General features: G+C 51.0%; 1 protein-coding gene across 4 annotated transcripts in view; it reads left to right on the top strand.

The window, feature by feature from the left end:
- DLGAP4 (DLG associated protein 4) overlaps positions 1–21641 on the top strand; it is a 147378-nt gene that overhangs the window by 62096 nt on the left and 63641 nt on the right. The window contains exons 5-6 of one of the 4 annotated variants that reach the window (XM_047771156.1): positions 632–682; positions 4570–4810. In XM_047771156.1, coding sequence (XP_047627112.1) covers positions 632–682; positions 4570–4810 — 292 coding nt within the window. Of the gene's footprint in view, positions 1–631; positions 683–4569; positions 4811–15160; positions 16214–16233; positions 16378–21641 lie in introns of those variants that run through there. The other 3 variants (XM_047771157.1, XM_047771159.1, XM_047771158.1) reach the window with 3 other exon arrangements.

Raw genomic sequence — 21641 nt, 5'->3', positions numbered from 1 at the left:
TGCCCGGCCCTGGCTTCTTGCCCTTAGGCTACACAAAGAGGTACATAGAATCAGCCAGGCTGGGGAGCCCAGCAGGTCTCTCCCCCAACCCCTGCCCAGCCCCAGCTCTCTCCTAGCCCAGGGTCCTCTGAACCCAACCCTCACCCTCCTGAAGTTTGAGTGACCCTGAGCCACATACGTGGCCTCAGAGTCAGAGATGTCCCATATTCTGTGTGCCTCTGAGGCCTCGACTCCTGCCGGAAAAAGCCCCACCACCACCACCACCAGGCACTGGACTGTGTAGGCCCTGACCAGGGAAGAGAAGCCTCTGGGCTCTGTCTGTAACCTGTAGATCCTGGGGAGCTATTTGCCTGAGTGAGAGGCAGCAGATGGGGCACCCATGCTCCCAGAAGCCAACTCAAGAAAAAGACCTGTAAACAGCAGATTACAGGTCCTTAGCAATGCCCAGCCTGAGATGGAATGACCCTCTCACCCCTGGAGGAAGCCAGGACCTCCCAGTACCTGGGCCTCGGCCAGTCTGGGGAGGAGGTTAGACCAGTCAGCCCCAAGTTCTCTTGCAGCCAAGCCTGAATACCCCACCCCCAGCCCCCAGCCTTGGTCTCCCGTAACCCTGCCCATCTCTCTCCTGCAGATTTTTGGACAGGCCTCCCTGATCCCCCAGTTTTTTGGCCACGAGCAGCAGGTCAGTATGTTTGCCATTGTCTCATCCCCTAATGCCAGAGTCTGGGGCTGGGTCTCAGGCCTGGTACCTGAGTGGTCCCGGCCCCTGGCCCGGACAGGTGCCAGCAGGTGGAGGAAAGCCGCCTCCAGGGAGGATAGAGTCAGGGCTCACATTGGTGCCCTGACCTTCCACTCTCTGGCCCTATTGCTTCACTAATCTGTGCCTCAGTTTCCTCTTCTCAGAAATGGGAAAGAATGGGCTAGATTCCACGGACAGGGCAAGAAATAACCCCAGGAGGAGGGAAGGTGTACCTTGAGAGTTTCTAGCTCCCTCCATCCCCTCCTCCCCCAAAACCTGGGAAAGGCCCAGGGAGACTGTTCCATTTGGACAGATCAGGGGTTGGGGGTATTGGCCTCCACATCCCAGCCCCCAGATCCCCTGACTTTTCTCCTTTCTTGGGCTCCAACAAGACCTGTAAGGATGTTTGGGTGCTGGAATCAACACAGAGACTTCAAGTTTACAAAAGTTGGTGAAGATGATGCCGGTCCTGGCACTGCCTGCCTGTCCTAAGGGTGCCCCCTTCCACACACACCCATCCTGTCCCCAGAAGTGGCTCTCTCCTCCCCCCGCCCCCAGACCCCAGCCTTGAGGCCAGAAAGAGAAGCAGAGAAGGGACTCTGAGCTCAAGTCCTTATTGAGGCCAGGAGTGGGCAAGGGATTTGTCCAAGACCACGCAACTTACAGGGCAAAACCAGGACTAGCCCCGTGTCTCCTGACTCCAGCCATGGATGCTTCACGTGCTCCCCACCTCCATATCATAGTTCCTCCTGAGCACATGGGTGCAGAAAGTCTTTGGGGAGCCCACAGTGAGCAGGGTGACCCCTTCCTTCCTTCAACAGACTTGTGATAAAGGTGTGATGTGTTTGCATATAAAACTTCCAGGGCGGTTCCCCACACACAGTAGGTCCTCAGTGACACACATACCAAAAGCACGAACCAGCTGGCCTCTCCCCGAGAGCTTGGGAGCATCTTAACCAACACGGACAAATCCTCACACTCGCCCCACAGAGCTGCCTGTAATAACAGGTGCGGGTCGTTTATCAGGTGCTTACTTTCCTGGACAGTATTTGAGATATGAATGAGCTCCTTTAATCTTGACCACAATCCTATGAAATCTGGTCTCCAATGAGCCCCCATTTTATAGATGGGGAAACTGAGGCACAGAGCAGTTAAGTGACTTGCCCACATTCATATTGTGAAAAAAAATGATGGACCTGGGAATGAAACTCTGGCAGTCTAGCCTCAGAGCTGGAACATTACTGTGTAATCCCAAAGCAAAACCTTATCACCCTTTGCAGTCACAGGAGCCTCTCAGTATACCTCAGGTTGCAGCTTTGGAAGATAAACACCTCTCTTTAGTACCCCTTCCAGGTGAATTTTGGGTATGTTACATGGCCTACATTTTATTTTATTTTATTTTTTGTCTTTTTAGGGCTGCACCTATGGCATATGGAAGTTCCCAGGCTAGGGATCACATCAGAGCTGCAGCTGCCGGCCTACACCACAGCCACGGCAATGCCAGATCGGAGCCACATCTGCGACCTACACTGTAGCTTGTGGCAACACTAGATCCTTAACCCACTGAGCAAGGCCAGGGACTGAACCCACCATCCTAATGGATACAAGTCAAGTTCATTTCCACTGAGCCACAATGGGAACTCCTACGGCCTGCATTTTAAATCATCAGAACTGTCTGCTAGAACTTTCTGTGATGATGGAAATGTTCTATAATCTGTGCTGTCCAATAAGATGGCATGAGCAAGTGAACTGTGGCTAGTGAGACTACGGAACTGAATTTTTTAAACTTTTTAATTAATTTAAACAGAAATATCCATGCATGGTCAGTTGCTCCCATGTTGGACAAATATAGACCTTTCCAAACATACACTCCAAGCTGAGTGATGACCCACTGCAGTCACATATGTGCTGCAATGCCAGGCGAGCACACAGCATTCCATTTCATTCAGATGAGGAGACTCTGATCCAGAGGATTGTGCTAGCCTGAGGTCACCCAGGGGTCACCCAGGACAGGGCAGGCCCCAGGCCCAGCTTCGTCTTTTCCTCCACATGGTTCTCGGTCAACCTCTGTCCCCTCCCCTCTAGCCCAAGTACCTCCCAGGAGCCCCCGCCCCTCGCACTTTCCCATCTTTGGCTAGCTGACTCTTCAGCTTATACTTTGTGATCCAACACAGCCTAAGATATGGGTCAGACAGACTCTTTCTTCCAGAACCCTTGGAGAGTGTATATGGTGAGGCTCCTCTCTGCTCACACCCACAGCTGCAGATTCGTGGGATCTTGAATGGTCATCTCTAAAGGGATACTTAGGAGTTCCCATTGTGGCTCAGTGGGTTAAGAACCTAACAGTATCTGTGAGGATACGGGTTTCTTTGTTTTTCTATTTTTGGTCATCCCACGGCATATGGAGTTCCTGGGCCAGGGATCAAATCCCAGCCACAGTTGCAACCTAAGCCACAACTGTGGCAGTGCTGGATCTTTTAACCCACTGTGCCAGGCTGAAGATCAAACGCACATCCCAGTGCTCTAGAGATACTCCTAATCCCATTGCACCACAGCAGGAACCTCGAGGATGTGGGTTTGAACTCTGGCCTCCATCAGTAGGTTAAGGATCCCGTGTTGCTACAAGCTATAGCATAGGTCACAGATGCAGCTCAGATCCCGCCTTACCAGGCTGTGGCTGTGGCTGTGGCATAGGCCAGCAGCTGTAGCTCCAATTCAACTCCTAATCCCGGGAACTTCCATATGTGGCAGTTGTGGCCTTAAAAATAAAATAAAATAGAATAAAATAAAATAATGGAGTTCCCGTCGTGGCTCAGTGGTTAACGAATCCGACTAGAAACCATGAGGTTGCAGGTTCGGTCCCTGGCCTTGCTCAGAGGGTTAAGGATCCAGCATTGCTGTGAGCTGTGGTGTAGGTTGCAGACATGGCTCAGATCCAGCATTGCTGTGGCTGTGGCTGTGGCGTAGGCCAGCATCTACAGCTCCAATTCGACCCCTAGCCTGGGAACCTCCATATGCCGTGGGAGTGGCCCTAGAAAAGGCAAAAAAAAAAAAAAGAAAAGAAAAGAATAAAATAAAAGAGACACTTAGAAACCATTCAGATGAAGGTGAACGATGTGAGATGGCAAATAGGATATATACTGCCATTCTCCATTCTGTCCATGGCAGACATCACTAATCAATCATCACTGCCACTACCCTCATTCCAGTCTTAACTTCTGTCACAACAGTTTCATCTCTGGCCTCTGCATCCATTCCAGAACCCCCTATCCAACACCCACTCTGTATACCAGGGCTAGATTAATCTTCCTTAAATACTCATTTAGAGTATTGATTCTGCCACTTCTTCACTGAGTATACCTGGCAAGAATCTTTCCCTCACCTGCCCTCAGTTTCCTTGCTTGTAAAAATATAGGAAATAGACCGTAAGATGATAAATATCTAGCACCTCCCCATTCCAGTGTTCAAGATAGAACATTATTAATTGATTATAGCTACCTTTCTGGTTGAATTCGGTGTGACTTCAAAATCTATTCATTAATCCATCTGGACACATAAGATATAACCTAGTTAATATTCCTAGAAAGTATGTTTAATATTTTCTCCTCCATTGTAGAGATGGGAAAATTGAGGCCCAGAGAGGTGGAAGGGCGCATATTTCCCAAGGGCTGCATCTGCCTATCTCATGCCCTGAGTGAGATGGGGACAGGAGGGTGAGCTGAGTTGAGGCCCCACGGAGTCTCCGGCCCTGCAGCTGAGCCAACCACCAAGCACCCCAACCCTCCAGAATGGGCAGAGCTGGCCCCTGATGCCTGCCTTTGCCCGGACAGGTACGGGAGGCAGATCTGAGCGACCAGTACGAGGCAGCCTGCGAGTCAGCCTGCAGCGAAGCGGAGTCGGCTGCGGCGGAGGCTCTAGACTTGCCGCTGCCCAGCTACTTCCGCTCCCGCAGCCACAGCTACCTGCGCGCCATCCAGGCGGGCTGCTCGCAGGAGGAGGACAGTGTCTCCCTGCAGTCCCTTTCCCCACCGCCCAGCACCGGCAGCCTCAGCAATAGTCGCACGCTTCCGAGTGAGTACCGAGATGGGGGCGGGGTTTTTGTTGACTTGTTTTGCAAGGGAAGCCCGACCTGAAGGTGGGGAATGCTGGAAAAGAAGCCATGGTGGGCTAGCCAGGATTGGAGGGGTGGGCAGCAAAAGCAGGAGGATTGGGGGCGGAACTTCCCACCAGCTGGTGACCTGGAGCTCACATGAGGAGGTCACAGAGACAGATGTCACCACTGGGGATGGGGTTGGGGGGTGGTGAGTGCCAGAGCTTGTGGGATACCTGGTTGCTCCTGACTCTAGATCCCACCTGGTGGGCAGGTGTCACTGAAGTTACCTGTTTGGATTAGTTCAAGTAGGCAAACCTGTGGGGAGGGTGGGACCCTTCAGGGAAGAGGATGGGATCTGTATTGAGCCATCGCAAAGGATGGTTTGCAGGTGTCCCTCATATTCACCATCAGGAACAGCCTATCCTTCCTGATACTTGTTCTAGGTCCTCCGAAGACACCCAGGCACAATCAGGGAGAACGGGATTCTGCGTCCCAGAGCAAGCTATGAACATCAAGGCCAAGGAAAATCATAGCACAATTTCTGGCTTAGTGGAGAGAGCTTTGATCTCACTCTGGCTAGCGAGTTTTCCTCCCTGAAGCTCAGTTTCCCTGTCTGTAAATTGAGGCATAAGCTAGACTTCAGAGATCTCTTGGGTAGATGAAATAAAGCTGTGCCTGGGGACCGTTTAGGCAGGGCCTTGCATGTGGTAGGAGCTGACAAGTGTAGCTCTTATTACGGGTTCTAGACTTGACACTGGGCCTCCTGACAATCAAAGGCATTTGGGGTTAGATTATTATAGGAAAAGACACATGTTCAAAAGCTCAGTTGGTGTTTGATGTAAGTAAATGAGCCTGAATCCCATGAATGTTCTACAGACAGGATACCAGCGTGTTGACTGAATGAACTGGTTTTTGCAAGAGAGGAGCAAGAAACCACTTTGTTTCTCCATTGCCTTTCACACCCCGGGTGATATCTCGGCAGATCCCTGAACTTTTCCAGTCTCCTTTAGACCTTAAGGAACATCCCTGTTTGGAGGGTACTAAGAGTTCAGTCTGGTCTCGTTTCAAAATTTCAGTCTCATCCACCTCAGATCTCATGCACCTGCAGTGAGGGTCTGCCTGGGCTGAGGAGCCCACACAGGGGATCTGGACGTGGTGGTAGTGTCTTCTCTGTTTCTTGTTCGTCAGTGGCCATTTCTGGTTCCTCCACTGGGAGGGGGGTGTCGCTGGTGCAGATGTTGTCTGGCATCAGGAGTTCCTGTGAGATAGATGCCACGTGCTGGATCTTTCTCCTAGGTGGTGCTTTTGGAGTTCCTCCCATCCTGCATGGCCCTCGTGGTACCTTCTTTCTTGGCATGAGCAATCTCCCTGGTGTGTATACCTCCTCAGCATCTCTATCCAGTGGTCCCCCTCCTCCCTACGCAGCCTCTTTTTGCCAGGGGACCTGGCCATGCCAGGCAGGCATCTTGGGCAGAATCCTCTGATGACAACCCCAGCCCTACTGTCTCCTTCAGCTCCCATTTAGCCCGTGTGAAAATGAGGCTTGTGCCTTGCAGAACTCTCAAAGTATGGGCTGGTCTGCTACAGCCTTTCTTCTAGACATGCTATCATAGCTAACCCTGCAGCCTATTTAAGACGTCCCCAAGCAGGTGTTACGGCCTAGGTTCTGTGGCCTCCCAATCCAGTGGGTTCCTGCCAGGCTCTCCCAGGCACTCCATTACGGTCCTGTAGGAGCCTCAGGTAAAGGACCAGATTCCCCACCTTATCAGCCCAAGGAAGTTCTCTAAGCATGAGTGGGTCTGAAGGAGCAGATAGCACCCCAGCAATTTTCTTCAAAGAAACCCTGACTCGCCAATCGTCCCCAACCCCAATCACTCATGAATGGGCTGAGGATGGGTGATTGGCTACATGTCTCAGAACTGTTTGGGTCCCTGTATTGGTCAGCTCTTGCTACAATAGTTCTGCATAACAAACAACCACAAAAATCAGAGTAATACAACAATTGACATTTATCTATCGCTCCCAAGTTTGTGGGTCAGCTGGAACAGCTCTGCTTCATTTGTTTCTCATCCTCTTCCTGGGACCAAGGGGTCCTGCTGGGATCAGTGGCTCTGGAAGCACATGTTCTTCTTACAGTGATGGTGGGAGCATAAGAGAGCCAGCCTAGCTGTACAAGCACATTTCAAGGCTCCTGCTTGTTATGTTCTGTGCTAAATTCCTGTTGGTTAGAGCAAGTCATATGACTGAACTCAAAGATAAGGAGTGGAGAAGTACCTTCCGACCTTTGTTTAAGAAATTAATTCATTTGGAGTGGGTAAGCAATGAGATCCTGCTGTTGGCACAGGGAACTATATCTAGTCCCTTGTGTTGGAACCTAATGGAGGATAATGCGAGAAAAAGAACATATGTGTGTGTGACTGGGTCACTTTGCTGTAAAGCAGAAATTGACAAAACATTGTAAATCAACTGTAATAGAAAAAATCTTAAAAGACATTAACTTATGGAGTTCCCGTCGTGACGCAGTGCTTAATGAATCTGACTAGGAACCATGAGGTTGTGGGTTCGATCTATGGCCTTGCTCAGTAGGTTAAGGATCCAGCATTGATCCAAGCTGAGGCTTGGATCCGGCTTTCATTGGCCAGCAGCTGCAGCTCTGATTGGGAACTTCCATATGCTGCTGGTGTGGCCCTAACCCTAAAAAAAAAAAAAAAAAGAAAACTCATGATCTGTTTCAGATGATCTCATCATCTGTTTCTGGATGTGGCTCCTCTTGATGGAGCAACCTGAAATCTTTTTAAAAGGTATCTACCTCCCACACACAAGCCCCACCCAGCATACATTGGTGAAATAGGACAGAGTGACTAGAGCTCACACTCCTGTTTGGAAAGGGGGAGAAGGGATCCAGAGAGTTAGGATCCACAGCAATTCTGATGCCCCGGGCAGATGTTGGGCAGATACTCTGGAACAGGGAATGTCTCTTGATTAGGCCCCAGTTCTACTCTCTGGGGTTGGTTCCCCAAGCCATTGTTCTCTGCAACTCTTGGCTCTGCTCTCTGCAAGCCTTTCCTTTTCCATTAGCCTTTTTGGCCATCTAAAGAAAGCACTGGAGAATGTGCCTTTAGGCAACCGAACAGCTTTTTTTGTTGGGGGAGGGGGGAGATTTAGTTCCTGGGCTAGGGGTCAAATAGGAGCTGTAGCTGCCTGCCTACACCACAGCCACAGCAACACTGGATCTGAACTGCATCTGTGACCTATGCTGCAGCTTGCAGCAATTCCAGATCCTTAACCCACTGAGTGAGGCCAGGATCAAACCCACATCTTCATGGACAAACACTATGTTGGGTTCTTAACCCGCTAAGCCACAATGGGAACCCCATTCTTTTTTTTTTTTTTAATTATAGTTGATTTACAATGCTATGCTAATTGCTGCTGTACGGCAAAGTGACTTAGTTATACTCATATATACATTCTTTTTTATATTCCTTTCCGTTATGGTTTATCCCAGGAGATTGGATATAGTTCCCTATACAGTATCCATTGTTTATCCATTCTAAATATAATGATTTGTGTCTACTAACTCCAAACTCCCAGTCCCTCCCTCTCCCTCCTCCCCCTTGGCAACCACAAGTCTGTTCCCTTTGTCTGTGTCTGTTTCTGCCTTTTAGATGGGTTCATTCGTGCCATTTTTTATTTTTTATTTTTTGCTTTTTAGGGCCACATCTGTGGCATATACAAGTTCCCAGGCTAGGGATCAAATCAGAGCTGCAGCTACCAGCCATGGCCAGAGCCATAGCAACATGGGATCCGAGCGGTGTCTGCAACCTACACCACAGCTCACTGCAACACCAGATCCTTAACCCACTGAGCAAGGCCAGGGATCAAACCCACGTTGTCGTGGATACTAGTCAGGTTTGTTTGCACTGAGCCACAATGGGAACTCCAATGTGCCATATTTTATATTCTACATATAAGTGATATCATGTGGTATTTGTCTTTCTCTTTCTGACTTCAGTTAATATGATAATCTCTAGTTGCATCCATGTTGTTGCAAATAGTATTATTTCATTCATTTTTATGGCTGAGTAATATTCTATTGTATATATGTAGCCCATCTTCTTAATCTATCAAACAGCTTTGTTAGCCTGCTTCCTGCCTGGAGAAAGTTGGGACCCAGATGCAAGTACAGCACAAAGGAGCCAGCTCTTACTTTCATCATTTTACCTGGAAACTGTCTTGCCCAGATCCATTTATTCTCTTCAACTGACTGTAGACTGACAGTTTTACCAAGTGTTTTGTTTCTGCATAGTGTGGGTCACCTTTTTTAAAGCCTCCTATAACAGTCACTGCTCAACACTTGATCCCAAAGCCAGTGCCACATGTGTTTGTTTTTGTTGCCAGTACACCCCATTCTTGGTACCAATTTCTGTATCTATCAACTTTTATCACAGTAATGCTGTGTAATAAGCAAGCACATCTACTTTCTTTCTTTCTTTTTTTTTTTTTTTTGGTCTTTTTGCCTTTTCTAGGGTCACTCCCGTTGCATATGGAGGTTCCCAGGCTAGGGGTCGAATCGGAGCTGTGGGACCCGAACCGCGTCTGCAACCTACACCACAGCTCACGACAACACTGGATCCTTAACCCACTGAGCCAGGCCAGGGATCAAACCCACAACCTCATGGTTTCTAGTCAGATTCGTTAACCACTGCGCCACGACGGGAACTCCAAGCACATCTACTTCCAATGGCACACAAGGATATGCATTATCTCTCATGCATGAGTTTTCAGGTTAGCTGGTTCTGCTCTGCATGTCCTATATCCTCCTCCTGGAACCAAAATGTACTCTTGGAATCAGTGCCCTAGTCAGGGCATGTGCTTCTTATGGCAGAAGGATATGAGGGAAGATCCCACTGTCCAAGCACATTTCAAGTCTCTGTGTCACATCTGCAAATAACTGGTTGGTCAAAGCAAGTCTAATGAGTCCAAAGCCAAGGTCTCAGGGAATACACTCGACCTTTTGTGGAAGAAACTGCAGTTACATAGCAAAGGGCATGAATACAGGGAAGAATTAAGAAATGAAGTCAAAGAGTCAGTCACTCACAGCCCCTTCAGTATATCCCATATGAATGACCAGCATCTGTGGCCTGTGGCTTTAAATGTAGGGATGTGGAGCTCCAATTATTCTCAGTTTGGAATCTTAAACCCAGACCAAGACACTCGAAATTATTGGTAGTCACACTTGACACCTACCCGCACATGTGTGTGCATGAGCACATAATATTCTATACCCTTAGACATATATATGAAAACCTATAGACACATGCACACTGATATTCTTGCATGCACACACATATACCTAATCTCTACATACAATTTCACATGTTCTGACATGTGTATCTCCTTCAAGGCTAATGCCACCTCCATACCTGTGAGGAAATCATGCCCCTGACAAATGGGAGCCACCAAAAAGCCACTCCCTATACCTCCACCACTCAGCGCTCTCTCCAAGTCCCCTTAGTGACCAGGGCATACTTGTTTCTTTCTCCTCCAGCCTCTGATCCCCTCATGTTCAGCAGGTGAACTCACCTGCCTTGCAGGAAAAACAGAAGTCACCAGATTTTCAGACCTGTGCCCAGAGCCGGAATTGGTCCCCATGGCACCTTAAGTGCTAGGTTAGGAGAGACACCTGTCATCTTGTTTGATCTGTTGAAAAATTATCATGATGCACAATTTTTATTAGAATAAGGTCATTGGAGTTCCCTGGTGGACTAGCAGTTAAGGATCCAGTGTTGTCACTGCTGTGGCTCAGGTTCAGTCCCTGGCCCAGGAACTTCCACACACCGTGGGGATGGCCAAAAAATAAAGTTTTAAGAATATGCCACGGGTACGGCCCTAAAAAGACAAAAGACAAAAAAAAAAAAGAAAAAGAGTGAGAAAAGAATAAGGTTTTCTTTACTGCCACAAACAGTATCATAACCTATAGTTCAATTATGTCTAGGTTGTGAACCACAACTCCCTTATACATGGCATCCTTAATCAGTGTAAAACTTGTACCACTGGAGTTCCTGTCGTGGCGCAGTGGAAACGAATCCAACTAGGAACCATGAGGTTGCAGGTTCAATCCCTGGCCTCGCTCAGTGGGTCAAGGATCTGGCATTGCCGTGAGCTGAGGTGTAGGCTGGCAGCTGTATCTCTGATTCGACCCCTAGCCTGGGAACCTCCACGTGCCACTAGTGAGGCCCTAAAAAGCAAAAAGCAAAAAACAAAAAACAAAAACAAACCCCCAAAACCTTGCACCACCACACATGGCAGTCTTGCCCATGATCACCTTCCTCCTTACAGACACACCCCGACACACACAGGCACACCCTCCCTCGGCCACTGTCTCCCTGCAGGGGTCACCCCTGCTCAGAAGGCTGCCCCTGTCCTCAGCATATGACTCCAAGAAGTGAGCAGTCCAGGCTCTGTCCCTTGCCTAGGACTGTTCTGAGCCCCCAAGTTGCTGAGGGGCATGAAAGCTTTGTCACTCTCACTCCGGCAATTATGCTCTCAAGGCTATATGCCGGGGTGGGTAGAGGTGGGGGGCAGTCATCAAGACAGTGAGAGCCTGGAAGGGGCGGGCCCCTCTGCAGTGGCTGTGGGCAGGGCATGGAGCTGGCCAGCTTCCCAGCTGCCAGGGCCGCCTACGCAGCCACCCCCTCTTTCCCTCCCCCTTTCTGACCCAGATTTCACATTCCAGAAATAGCTCTCACAGGTGACTGGCAGGCAGAGTCGGCTCCAGCTGGGATGGTGGGGCAGCAGCAGCAGCTTGGGTACATATATATGCCCCTCCCCAGCCAAAGGACCTACCTGAGAGGGCCCACTGGGGTGGCATTACCCCTTAGTCTGTCCCATCCTGCCTCCTCCCCCTCAGCTTCTGAGAAAAAGAAAGAACCGAGAACATCCTCCCTCCCACCCCTCCCTTCTCTGACTCTGCCCACCTACCATTAGCACCCATTCTCCTCTCCTCCCCTCCCCCATCCCTTTCTCCCAGCTTCCACTCCCCCGCCACGATCATATCCCTCCATTTGTCTCTCAGCCCTGCCCTGCCACAGCCCTCTCTCCCTTTTCTCTCAATTTCTGGCCCTTCTCTCCTCTGCCCCCGACCCCAAACCTTCCTTTTTATGTCTCTCCCACTCCCTCTGAATCACAGGGAGGCTGCAACATCACCCAGGGGCAGCGGTGGTGGTGGGCTGCTGTGTGGTCCTCGCCCGCAACTGTATTCTCTGCACCTGCATGTGGGTACGTGTGTGTACACCCTTGGGGTCACTCCCTGGCAGTGCCCAAGGCCCTAAGCTGAGCTGGGATTGGTTCCTGGCCTGGGAAACATTCCTGCTCCTTGTTCAAGGGCCCAGGGTTCTAGTTTCAGCTTCGTTGGTGTCACTCTGGGTAGGTCCTGGCTCCTTTTGCCTCAAATTCTCCATCTATGATGTGAGGCTTGGGTTTGGGCTCCACAAACACCTTTTATCCAAGTCACAGAATGCTATGTGCTCCCTTGTTTGTCCCCTCTCTCCTCCCCCACAACTCTCTCTGTTTCTTCTCTGATTCACTCTCTCTTCCATAGGCACAGGAAGGGAGGCTGACAAAATTCCACTCAGCAGACAGCCTTCTAGTTAGCTTTGGTCTCCTCCAAGAACTAACCCTCCGCAATCTCTGGTTATTACACTACAGGCTCCTGTCAGATTGGACACTGCAGTCCCCAGAGTGTCAGAGCAGAGAGGAACCTCTAAGACCATCATCTCCAGAGGGGGAAAAAATAGACTTCAACTCATGTGTCAAATCTGATTTCTGGAGCTCAGGACTGAGACCGAGTTAAGCAAAGAAATGTGCTGCTGTAAATTGGTGATGTCTGCTTTGGCCAGGAGCATTGCACTTATCTGACATTCCTGATTTAGCTCAGGTAATCACACATACACACATGTTTATAGATGTTTCACAAAGAAACTGCAGCCTGGAGGCAGTGAATATCAAGTCAAGGTCACTCAGTAGGTCAGGGAACTGTTTCCCACCTGTGTCCGCTTGACTTGAGTTCCCCATTCCCTTGTATGTGTGTGGGAGCCATCCAAGGTCTGGCAAAGAGGTTCAGCATGATCAAAGGAGTTTCAGGGAGAATTATCTGGCAACATGGGCAGGATGGATTAGAGGCTGTGCAGTGGTTCAGGCAAAGCACCGTGAGGCATAGGCAGGGGGCAAAGAGAGAGTAATGGGAAGGTCCAGGAGACCTTCCTAGAGTAAATGAGGAGCCAGAATTCCTTCCTGCTGAAACAGGCACCTCTCCGCAGAGGGCACTGGGCAAAAGGCAGGCTTCCTCCCTGGGCCCCATCAAGCCTCAGACAAGGAAGTTTCTGGTTAATTGAGTGCCTACTGTGTGCTCCATGCAGCATTGTCACTCTCCTAAGTTCCACTTTTAGGCAGACCCATTGAACCTTTGGGGGAAATGGCAACAGGGCTTAAGGATTGATAGGCAGGCCAGGACTCCCAGGATTGAGATTCTTGAACAAGAGAGAAGCATCCCTTACTCCCTCATGGGTAGAGAAGTCAGGTTAAAGGAGGAGAGACTGTGGTGCTTAAATTGAACCTTGGAGGCCCTGTGGTGGCGGTTAAGGACGGGAGTTTTGCAAGGAGGCAGCTCTTTCACTGAATAGATGTTTACCATCATCTACAATGGGCCAGGCTCTGCTCTAGGCACCATGGATGTTATCAGTGAACAAAATGAAAGCCTCTGCCTTCAGAGAGAGGACATTCACTGTGGGGATGGCGGGGGTGGGGGTAAAGCAGGGAGGCAGACAAAATCATAAACATAAATAACACAAATAAGTATATGGCTTATTGGAAGTAGTGGAGGGTAAGGAGTACTGGGAGTGCTGGCAGGAGGAGGGGAGAGGTATTGCAGCATAAACAGGGGACCAGGGTAGAAGTCATTGAGAAAGATGTTTGAGCAAACACTTGAAGGAAGTGAGGGCAGGAGTAACGCTGGGAGGCACTCTAGGCAGGGGGAAGAGTGGTACAAAGGCACCTGATTGTGTTGGAGGAGGAGCAGGGGCTGGTGCAGTTGGGAAGAGCAACACAAAGTCAGGCTCAATGCCTTGGGACTTCCAGAGTTTTCCTAAATAATCAGTCTAAGGAGAAACTAAGTGAATGGTTTAAGTGTAGCATAGTAACTGTGAGGTCAAAGATAATATTTTCCAAGTGCTTAGTGCAGTGCCTGGCATCAAAATGGCTCAACAGTCCTTTCAAATAGTTGCTTTTGTTATTATTATACCTTTATGCAAAAATCACCACCGTGGAATTGGAAAGACTATTCTTGAGTAAGATTCTTCTCTCCATTTTACATTTGGCACAGAGAAGGGAAGAGACTTGCCTAGGTCACTCAGCAAAGCGGGTGGGGGAACAGAAGCTGGATTTTGTGGATAGCAGGCCTATTGCAGGTGCGGCTGAGAGAGATAAGACCCCCCCCCCCAAAGGCCAGGGCTGTGAGGACGGGGACACAAGGGGAGAAGAGGGCAACTGACGGGGCCATCACGCAGGAAGAGAGTGACTTAGAATTCAGGCAGCTCCTACTACACTTGACCCTCTAAGGCATTGTAGATGTGCTGGTTTTTACTGAGGAGGAAACAAAGGCTCAGGAGGTTGAATGTGCATCTTATCCAAGGTCAACACAGCCCTCCAGAGGGTAAGCAGGCATTGGAACCCAGCCTGGAGGACCCCAAATAAGCACAGCAAAGTGAGGCTAGAACCGAGGTGACAACTAGAAACCCTTAGGACATAGATTCGATAGTACTTGAGGACTAATTTGACCACAAGAAAGTGAGAAGACCACCTCAGGCTGCTTGCGCTGAGCCTGTTTCCCCCCCAGGAAAAGCAAGGTATCCCCGAGAAAAACTGGTGCGAATTCCGTGGGTCAGTCTCCCCTACGGAGCATGCGTCTCTTTCCAGCTGGAACCGGTTTGGCGGGGCAGCACGAGGGGCGGAGTCCCCCGTGCTCGGGCATGCGCGTGCCGACGTGGGCGCGCGCTCCTTCTCAGGGTCTAGTGGCTTGGGCGTGGGCTGGACTGAGCGCCCCGCGCGCTTGCGCACCGCCCTGCAGCGCGCGCGCAGCGGGCCACGTGCCGAGAGGGCTGTGCGCGCCCCCGCCCCGGGAGTTCCGAGCGACGCGCGCGCGCGTCTGACGCGGGGGGCGGGGTGGGGCGGGGCCGGCGCGGGGCTTTAACCCAGAGGCCCCGCCCCTCGGGCGTACAAAACCGGAGCCTCGGGCCGGGCCGCGTGAGGGAGGAGGGTGAGTGCCCGCCGCTGGCCATAGCTGCCGCCAGCCCGTCCGTCACTTCGTCGGTCTGTCCGGTCCACGCCGTCGCCGCCGCCTCCTCAGCCCGGACGCCCGGGGCCCGCCCAGCGCCGCCCGGAGCAGCCGCGGCCCCGCGAGGAGACGGGCGCCGCCCCCGCCCGGCCCTACCCCCGCCCTCCTCCCCGTCTGTCCGTCCGTCCGTCCCCCTGCCAGCTCGCGCTTCCGTCCTTCTGTCCGGCTGCCAGCCCTCGGGCCCGTCTCCCCGCTCCGCCCGCTTTGTCTCTCCCTGGCTCGCTGTCTCTTTGTCTCTCCCTCGCGCTGCCTCCCAGCCCCTCCCTCGCTCCCCGATTTTGGGTCCCCATCAAAGCGCTCGTCTCATCCCTCAGAACCTCCTTTTCTGAGCGCCCCTGTTCTTCGGGACTACCCCTCTGAGCGTCCCCTCATCCCTGGGGGACTTTTTTCAGCGCACCTTTCACACTCCCCCAGGGCGGCCCTTTGAGCTTCCTGCACATCCGTTGGGGGCCCTCCCTTCCATCTGTCCCCCCAAATCCCGGGGGTCCTGCTTCCTCTTACCCCTCATTTCTTCAGGGTTTTCCCTCTTTTGCCCCCCTCCCTTCCCGTACACCCTCGAGATCCTTGAGGTCTCTCCTTGGGACCCCCACAAGCTCCCCGGCCCCCTGACTCCAGCGCTCCTCTCTGCCTTCCTTTGGTTTGTCCCCTGTCGCTGTCTCTCCTTGTTCTCTCTTAGGCCTCCGCGCCCCCATTCCTCTGGGTCGGGGTCCCCTGCTTTGCACTTTCTGTCTCTGCCCCCACATCAATCTGGCTGGTGTCACCACTTGATATCTTTTGCGCTGAAGACCCCCTTTTGAGGCTGCTCCTTTGCCCAGGGCTCTTGCCTCCCCCCGCCCAACCACCCCGCCTTGCTTTCTCTGCTCCTGTCCCCTGTCTCCCCTTCTCTCTGCTCCTGTGTCTCTCCCTCTTCCCTTTTCTGTCTCTGCCGGTCTCTGGGTCTCTGACCCTCATCCGGCCCTCATGGCTTTGTGTCTGGAGCTCTTGAAGCAATGTGAGTGGTGGGGTGTCCGGGTCGGGCCGGAGTCTGCCCGCACGCTGGCCGCGGCCAAGGCTCCATGGGGTTGGCGCTGGGGCGAGGGCTGGTGCTGGGGCAGAAGGCTTTGAGGCCTCCCCACAAAGGGGGCGAGAAGGGAGGGGCCAGGCTTTCTGGCACAGGTGGGTGTTGGGGGGCCTTCCTGCTCTGAGGCTTCTGCTTTAGTTGCTTGAGTGTGTGTACAATGCCACGGGCTGGGGATCCCTGCCCGCTTGGCCCTGCATGGCCTGGCACTTTGTGATCGCTTGTGGGCAGGCCTGGGCTATTTTGGAGCCAGCAGGATGTGATATCACTTGGGCGTTTATTTAGACCCGACCGGGGGTGGGGGCTGCGTTCTTGCCAACTTGAGTAATGAGATTTTGCAGGGGGGTGCGGCCTCCTAGGCAGCTGGGCTATGGGATTTGTAGCCAGAACTTTCAAGCCACCAGATTGGGCAGGTGAACCAGGATCTTGCTGGGACTGTCAGTAAGGGGGAGGGGAGAGGGTAGTTCTTAACCTGACCACCCTTGAGAATTGGGTTTGTTGGTCTAAGACCTCTGGGTCCTGTCTCTGCCAGCCTCAATCTACCTCGAATGAGACCCTCAACCTCTCCAAGGCTTAGTCTCTCAATCTGTCTGAAGGCAGTAATTGTGCCAATCTCACAGGGTTGTCATGAAGATCAAATGCAATCTCTATAAAGACACTTTGGGAACTATCAATCTGTCTTTAAAGTGAACCCCGCAAAGGGAAAGCAGCTTGCCCTGGAAATACACAAGCTAGTTCTTGGCAGAATTGGATAGGGATGTAGGCCTGGGACTCTGCAGTCCAGAGTTCTTTACCCCCAATTCCATGGCCACTTGGTTATTCAGAAAGACACCTGCCCTTCCAATGGGACTGTCTCTTTATGCCAGTTCCTGGTTGCTCTTTGTCAGTTTGTAAAGATAGGCAGGTGTGCCCAGCTGGATGCCTGTGCTGGGAGATGGTTGGATTTTCCATGTTCCATCTTATTGTGGCCAGGGGCACTTAGGAATAAAGTCAGCAGTTTGTGCTTGTGAGCCCCAGCTGCTTTGCTCGTTTCCTGTAGAGTCAGGGAACAAAGGCCCCAGCTGAGAGATGCTCTGCAGACAGCTGGGGTTTGCTGTCAGGGAGCTTCTGAAGTTCCAGGATTTCGGAGCTGGACATAAGGTCAGCTATTGTAGCACCTTTGTCTTATAGACAAGGCCCAGATGGGCCAGGGACCCACAGAGGGTTGAACCAGGACTTCTGTGTCCTCATCCATAGGAATGCTTCTGAGGAGGTCACTGTCAGACTGGTGTCACCTGCCCACTGGTGTATAATGACAGTTTCCAACATCCATTGGCCTTTTCCTGTGGGCCCTGAGGTTGATGTGCTACACAGACCTCTTGCAGTGGGGAGAAGAAACGGCTTGGCTTCTGGCCTGGAAGTGAGGGGATCAGGTTTGTGGTCCTCACATCTCACCTACTGTCAGGGAAACAGCTTCTCCTGGGCTTCAGCTTCCTTATCTGTACATTGGGAATGATAATCCCTGTCCTAAGACTGATTCTGAAATCATGGAATCCCTAAAGAAATTCTGTGAGGCTGAATGTCAAGGTTCTATTCTTGGCTCTGATGCTAAGATGCTGCATTACTTCAGACAAGTGTCTTCCTCTGTATTTTTCCTTCTAAAAAAAATGAGGAAGTTGGATGTTGTGGTCTCTTAGCTGCTTCCAGCTCTGACGTTTGAGGCTTTTAAGGTAACTCTAAGGCCACCTATTTGTACCTACATCTCATCTTACCTGTTAAAAGTGTCTCGATCACAAAATAAGAGGGAGAATATGCTGAGTGCTGCCAGATATGTGCTGATGATGTGCTGTGGGGTTTCATCAGCAAGAGATCTTGTCTGGACAAAGGGATCAGAAAGGTTTCCAGAAGGAGGCAGTGCTTGAGCTGGGCCTCTATAACACACATGTTCTGCCTCTTATACAAACTGTTCCAAAGAATAGAAACATGTGGGGTTTTGAGCCATGAACACCTGGTTTTAATTAATCTCCATTACTTGCTGCCTGTGTAGTTTTGAGCAAGTTACTCTCTGAGCTTTAGTTTCCTCATCTGGACTCAAGATAATCATATTTACACTGCAGGATTGTGGTGAGGATTAAGTGAGAGTCTATGTTTTTTTTAAAAAAAGTACACAGTAGGTACTTTAAAAATGTGAACTTTCACCTTCCAATAATATCTGGATCCCCTTTCTCTTAGAAGGAACAAAGCAGAGGTCCAGCCTCTCCCTCTACCTCCTGTAGTTGGGTTTAGGTAACTAGGATAGTACCTTCTGGCTGTTCTAATAAATAATAGCATAATCCTCTAATCTCTCACTTGCTGTGTGAGACATTGTATAATCTGCCAGGAGCTTTCCTTATTGTTGTTCCTCACAGCAGTACTGGGAGGAAGTCAGAAACTGGTAGAGTGCTCCCTGTTTCTCACAGGTGAATAGGGGGCCCCAGGAGAGTTTGCACCCAGGTTTCTTGACTTTGCTTCCCTCCCCACAACCCACAGCATTGCTCCAAATTTATTGCCTCTGCCTGGTAGCCTACCCCTCAGACTGCCTTCTCTGGATCTGGCATCTGTTCTGCAAGGAGAGTTTGCTTGACATTTCCCCAGCCTCTGAGCTCATCTCACATTTAAGTGCAACTAGCTTGAGGTTGGGTGGGACTGAGTCACCACCTTCCCTGGCTTTCTCATCCTGGGCAGCAGCCAGACAGGCCCAGAGGGCCACTGCCGTAGACCCACACGCCCTAAGCTTTCCTCCCAGAAGCTTAGATGGGCTCAGAAATGTCTGCCTGGGCTCACAGGGGAAGGCTGCTGCAGTGGCTCCATATGTATTTCTTCACGCCTCAGGGATCTGGAAGCACAAGCCATACTGAGCAGTTGTCACCTGGCCTCTCCTGCTCCAAGCCTCGATTTGTGCTGTACCCTCCCATGAGATGCCCTCTCTTCCCTTTGAGGCCCACATTGACTGTAGGAAGTCTCTGATTGCTGCCTCTGGAGTCAGATTGAGTTCCGTCCCAGGTCCATACTTGCTGAAAGTGTGACCTCAGAGATCACTTCTATGCCTCAGTTTCCTCATATATAAAGTTTAGGTTCCTCCTCTTTATAAAGTTCGGGTTCCTGAGCTCTGTCCCAAGAGCTTCTCATTTGGCCGGCCTGGGGGCAGGAATCAGCTTTTTAAACCAGCTCTCTGGAGGAGTCTGATGGTAAGGACTTAGGGACTGCACTCTTGGAAAAGCTGAACTGAGAATTTGCTGGATAGTATCACAGTTCAGCTTGTCCCTGCTGTGTGACCTTCAGTTGATCAAATTTCTGCACCTCAGTTTTCTTTCCTGTCAGATTGGGATGGAAATGCCTTCCTTACAGGTTGCTGTAAGGATGAGAATTCATCTTATCAAGGCCCCTCAAGAAATGAGAACCTGGAGTTCCCATCGTGGCATAGTGGTAATGAATCCAACTAGTATCCATGAGGGGTTAAGTATCCAGTGTTGCCATGAGCTGTGGTGTAGGTCCAGACACGACTTGGATCTGGTGTGACTATGGCTGTGGCGTAGGCTGGAAGCTGCAGCTCCGATTCAGCCCTGAGCCTGTGAACTTCCACATGCTGCAGGTGTGGCCCTAAAAAAAAAAAGAAATGAGAACACGTCTGCTACACTGACATCCGTTGGGTGTGCTAAGCTGTTAATGGCATTGCACTGCATTATTGCAACAATCCTATGATACGAGTCCCTGTATTATCCCCATTTTACAGGTGAGGAGACTGGCCCCCTCGTCACAGTCTTTGTTTCAGGCCAGATTGGTTATTTCCAGAAGCAGGTTACCCTTCTCTTGCTCAACCCTGGCAGCAGACACTGTCCTACCTGGCCAGGGTGAGGGCCCTGGAATTGAACACCTGGGCAGGAATGCAGTCCTGTCATCAACTGGGATTTAATGAGGTTGGCAAGATGTGCGGTGTGAGTGCCTTTACAGGTTTCCAGGATTCCCAGTTATGGCTGTGGCTGCCTCCCCTCCCTTGGCCTATGTTGGAATTAGCTGGTTCCTCACCCACCTGCTCCTGGGAACCAAGGCTACCTTAAAGACAAATAAAATCCATATTCTAGAACTAAAATATTATTGTTTCTTGTTTCACTGTAAGAAGCAAGGCCAGGGAGGGAAAGGAACAAGGGCATGCCCAGGATCCCAGAACAAGACCATGTCAGAGCCAGGTGAGAGCCATAGCCCTGCCTCCCCACCCAGGTCTCCTTCATTCCTCTACCCCTGGCTGGATCACCGTGGACAGAGCTCTAACACAGAGGTCTGGTTTGGCTCGTGAACAGTTCTTTCACAGGACAGGAGCAAGAGAAGTGGTCCCAAGTGGTCAGAGCTAGTCTCGGCTCAGCCTGGAGCTGATTTGGGCTTGGAATACACTTTCTGAGCAGAAGTCTGCCCTCCCAGCCCTGGGCCAGGCTCCGAGAGGATGGGAAAGACCAGACAGACAGGGCCTCTGCTCCTGGGAACTTAGAATCTGACAAGGGAGACAAGGCCTACAATTATAAGAGACTGTGTGACAGTCTGTAATTAAGCATCTGCTGAAGAAAAGCATTGTCTGAGAAGGAAGAAGTGAGTGTGAGCCAGAGGAAACAAGAGCCCCTGTGAGGGGGGCTGGATTCCCAGAGACTGGGGTTGGAGCTGATGTTGCTGGGAATGGTTTCTGCAAAGGCACAGGTATGGGGGCTGGACAGGGTAATCGTGTATTTATGGAAATAGTAGACTAGTTTTGCCGAGGCATCAGGGCTCTGGATGAAAAATCTGGGGGGGTCCAGAAGGTTGTAGGTAGTATTAAACATCAGCTGAAAAGCAGAGGCTTTGGGGGAGCCATGGAAGGTTTTAGAGCAAGGGCAGCACAACTGGAGGATTTTTTTTCAAGATGAGTCAGGTCGGGTGAATTGGAATGAATCCAGAAAAAAGGAGAGGGCGAGGCTCGGGTGGAGCCTGTGAAAGGAGTGGGAAGGGCCAGTTGGGGTAGCAGAGGATGCTGTGGGAAGTATCATAAAGATAGCCCAACTGGGCTCTGTTGGGCCAACGGGAAAGATGTTGGGTGATGCTATTTGGGGAGGAAATAACAGTCTGAGTGCATTGCTTGTACACCTGCTCTATGCCAGGCTCCATGCCAGGGCCTCAATGGGCACTCTCATGAAATCCTTACAACAGGCCCAAGGCAGGCAGACTTACCATCCCCATTTTACAGATAAGGAACATGCGACTCAGACCCAAGGCTGACTGTCTGCAAACGCTGACTCTTCCTGCAGTTGAGCTCTGCTTCTCCTACTGTTAAGGTCCCAGGAATCTGAGCCTTCTTGTCCCTTGGACTGGGGGCACGTCA

The sequence above is a fragment of the Phacochoerus africanus genome, chromosome 3, assembly GCF_016906955.1.
Source record: "Phacochoerus africanus isolate WHEZ1 chromosome 3, ROS_Pafr_v1, whole genome shotgun sequence".
In the NCBI taxonomy this organism is placed as follows: Eukaryota; Metazoa; Chordata; class Mammalia; order Artiodactyla; family Suidae; genus Phacochoerus; species Phacochoerus africanus.
Note: the sequence above shows the minus strand (reverse complement) of the source record. Positions and strands in the feature narration are given on the sequence as shown.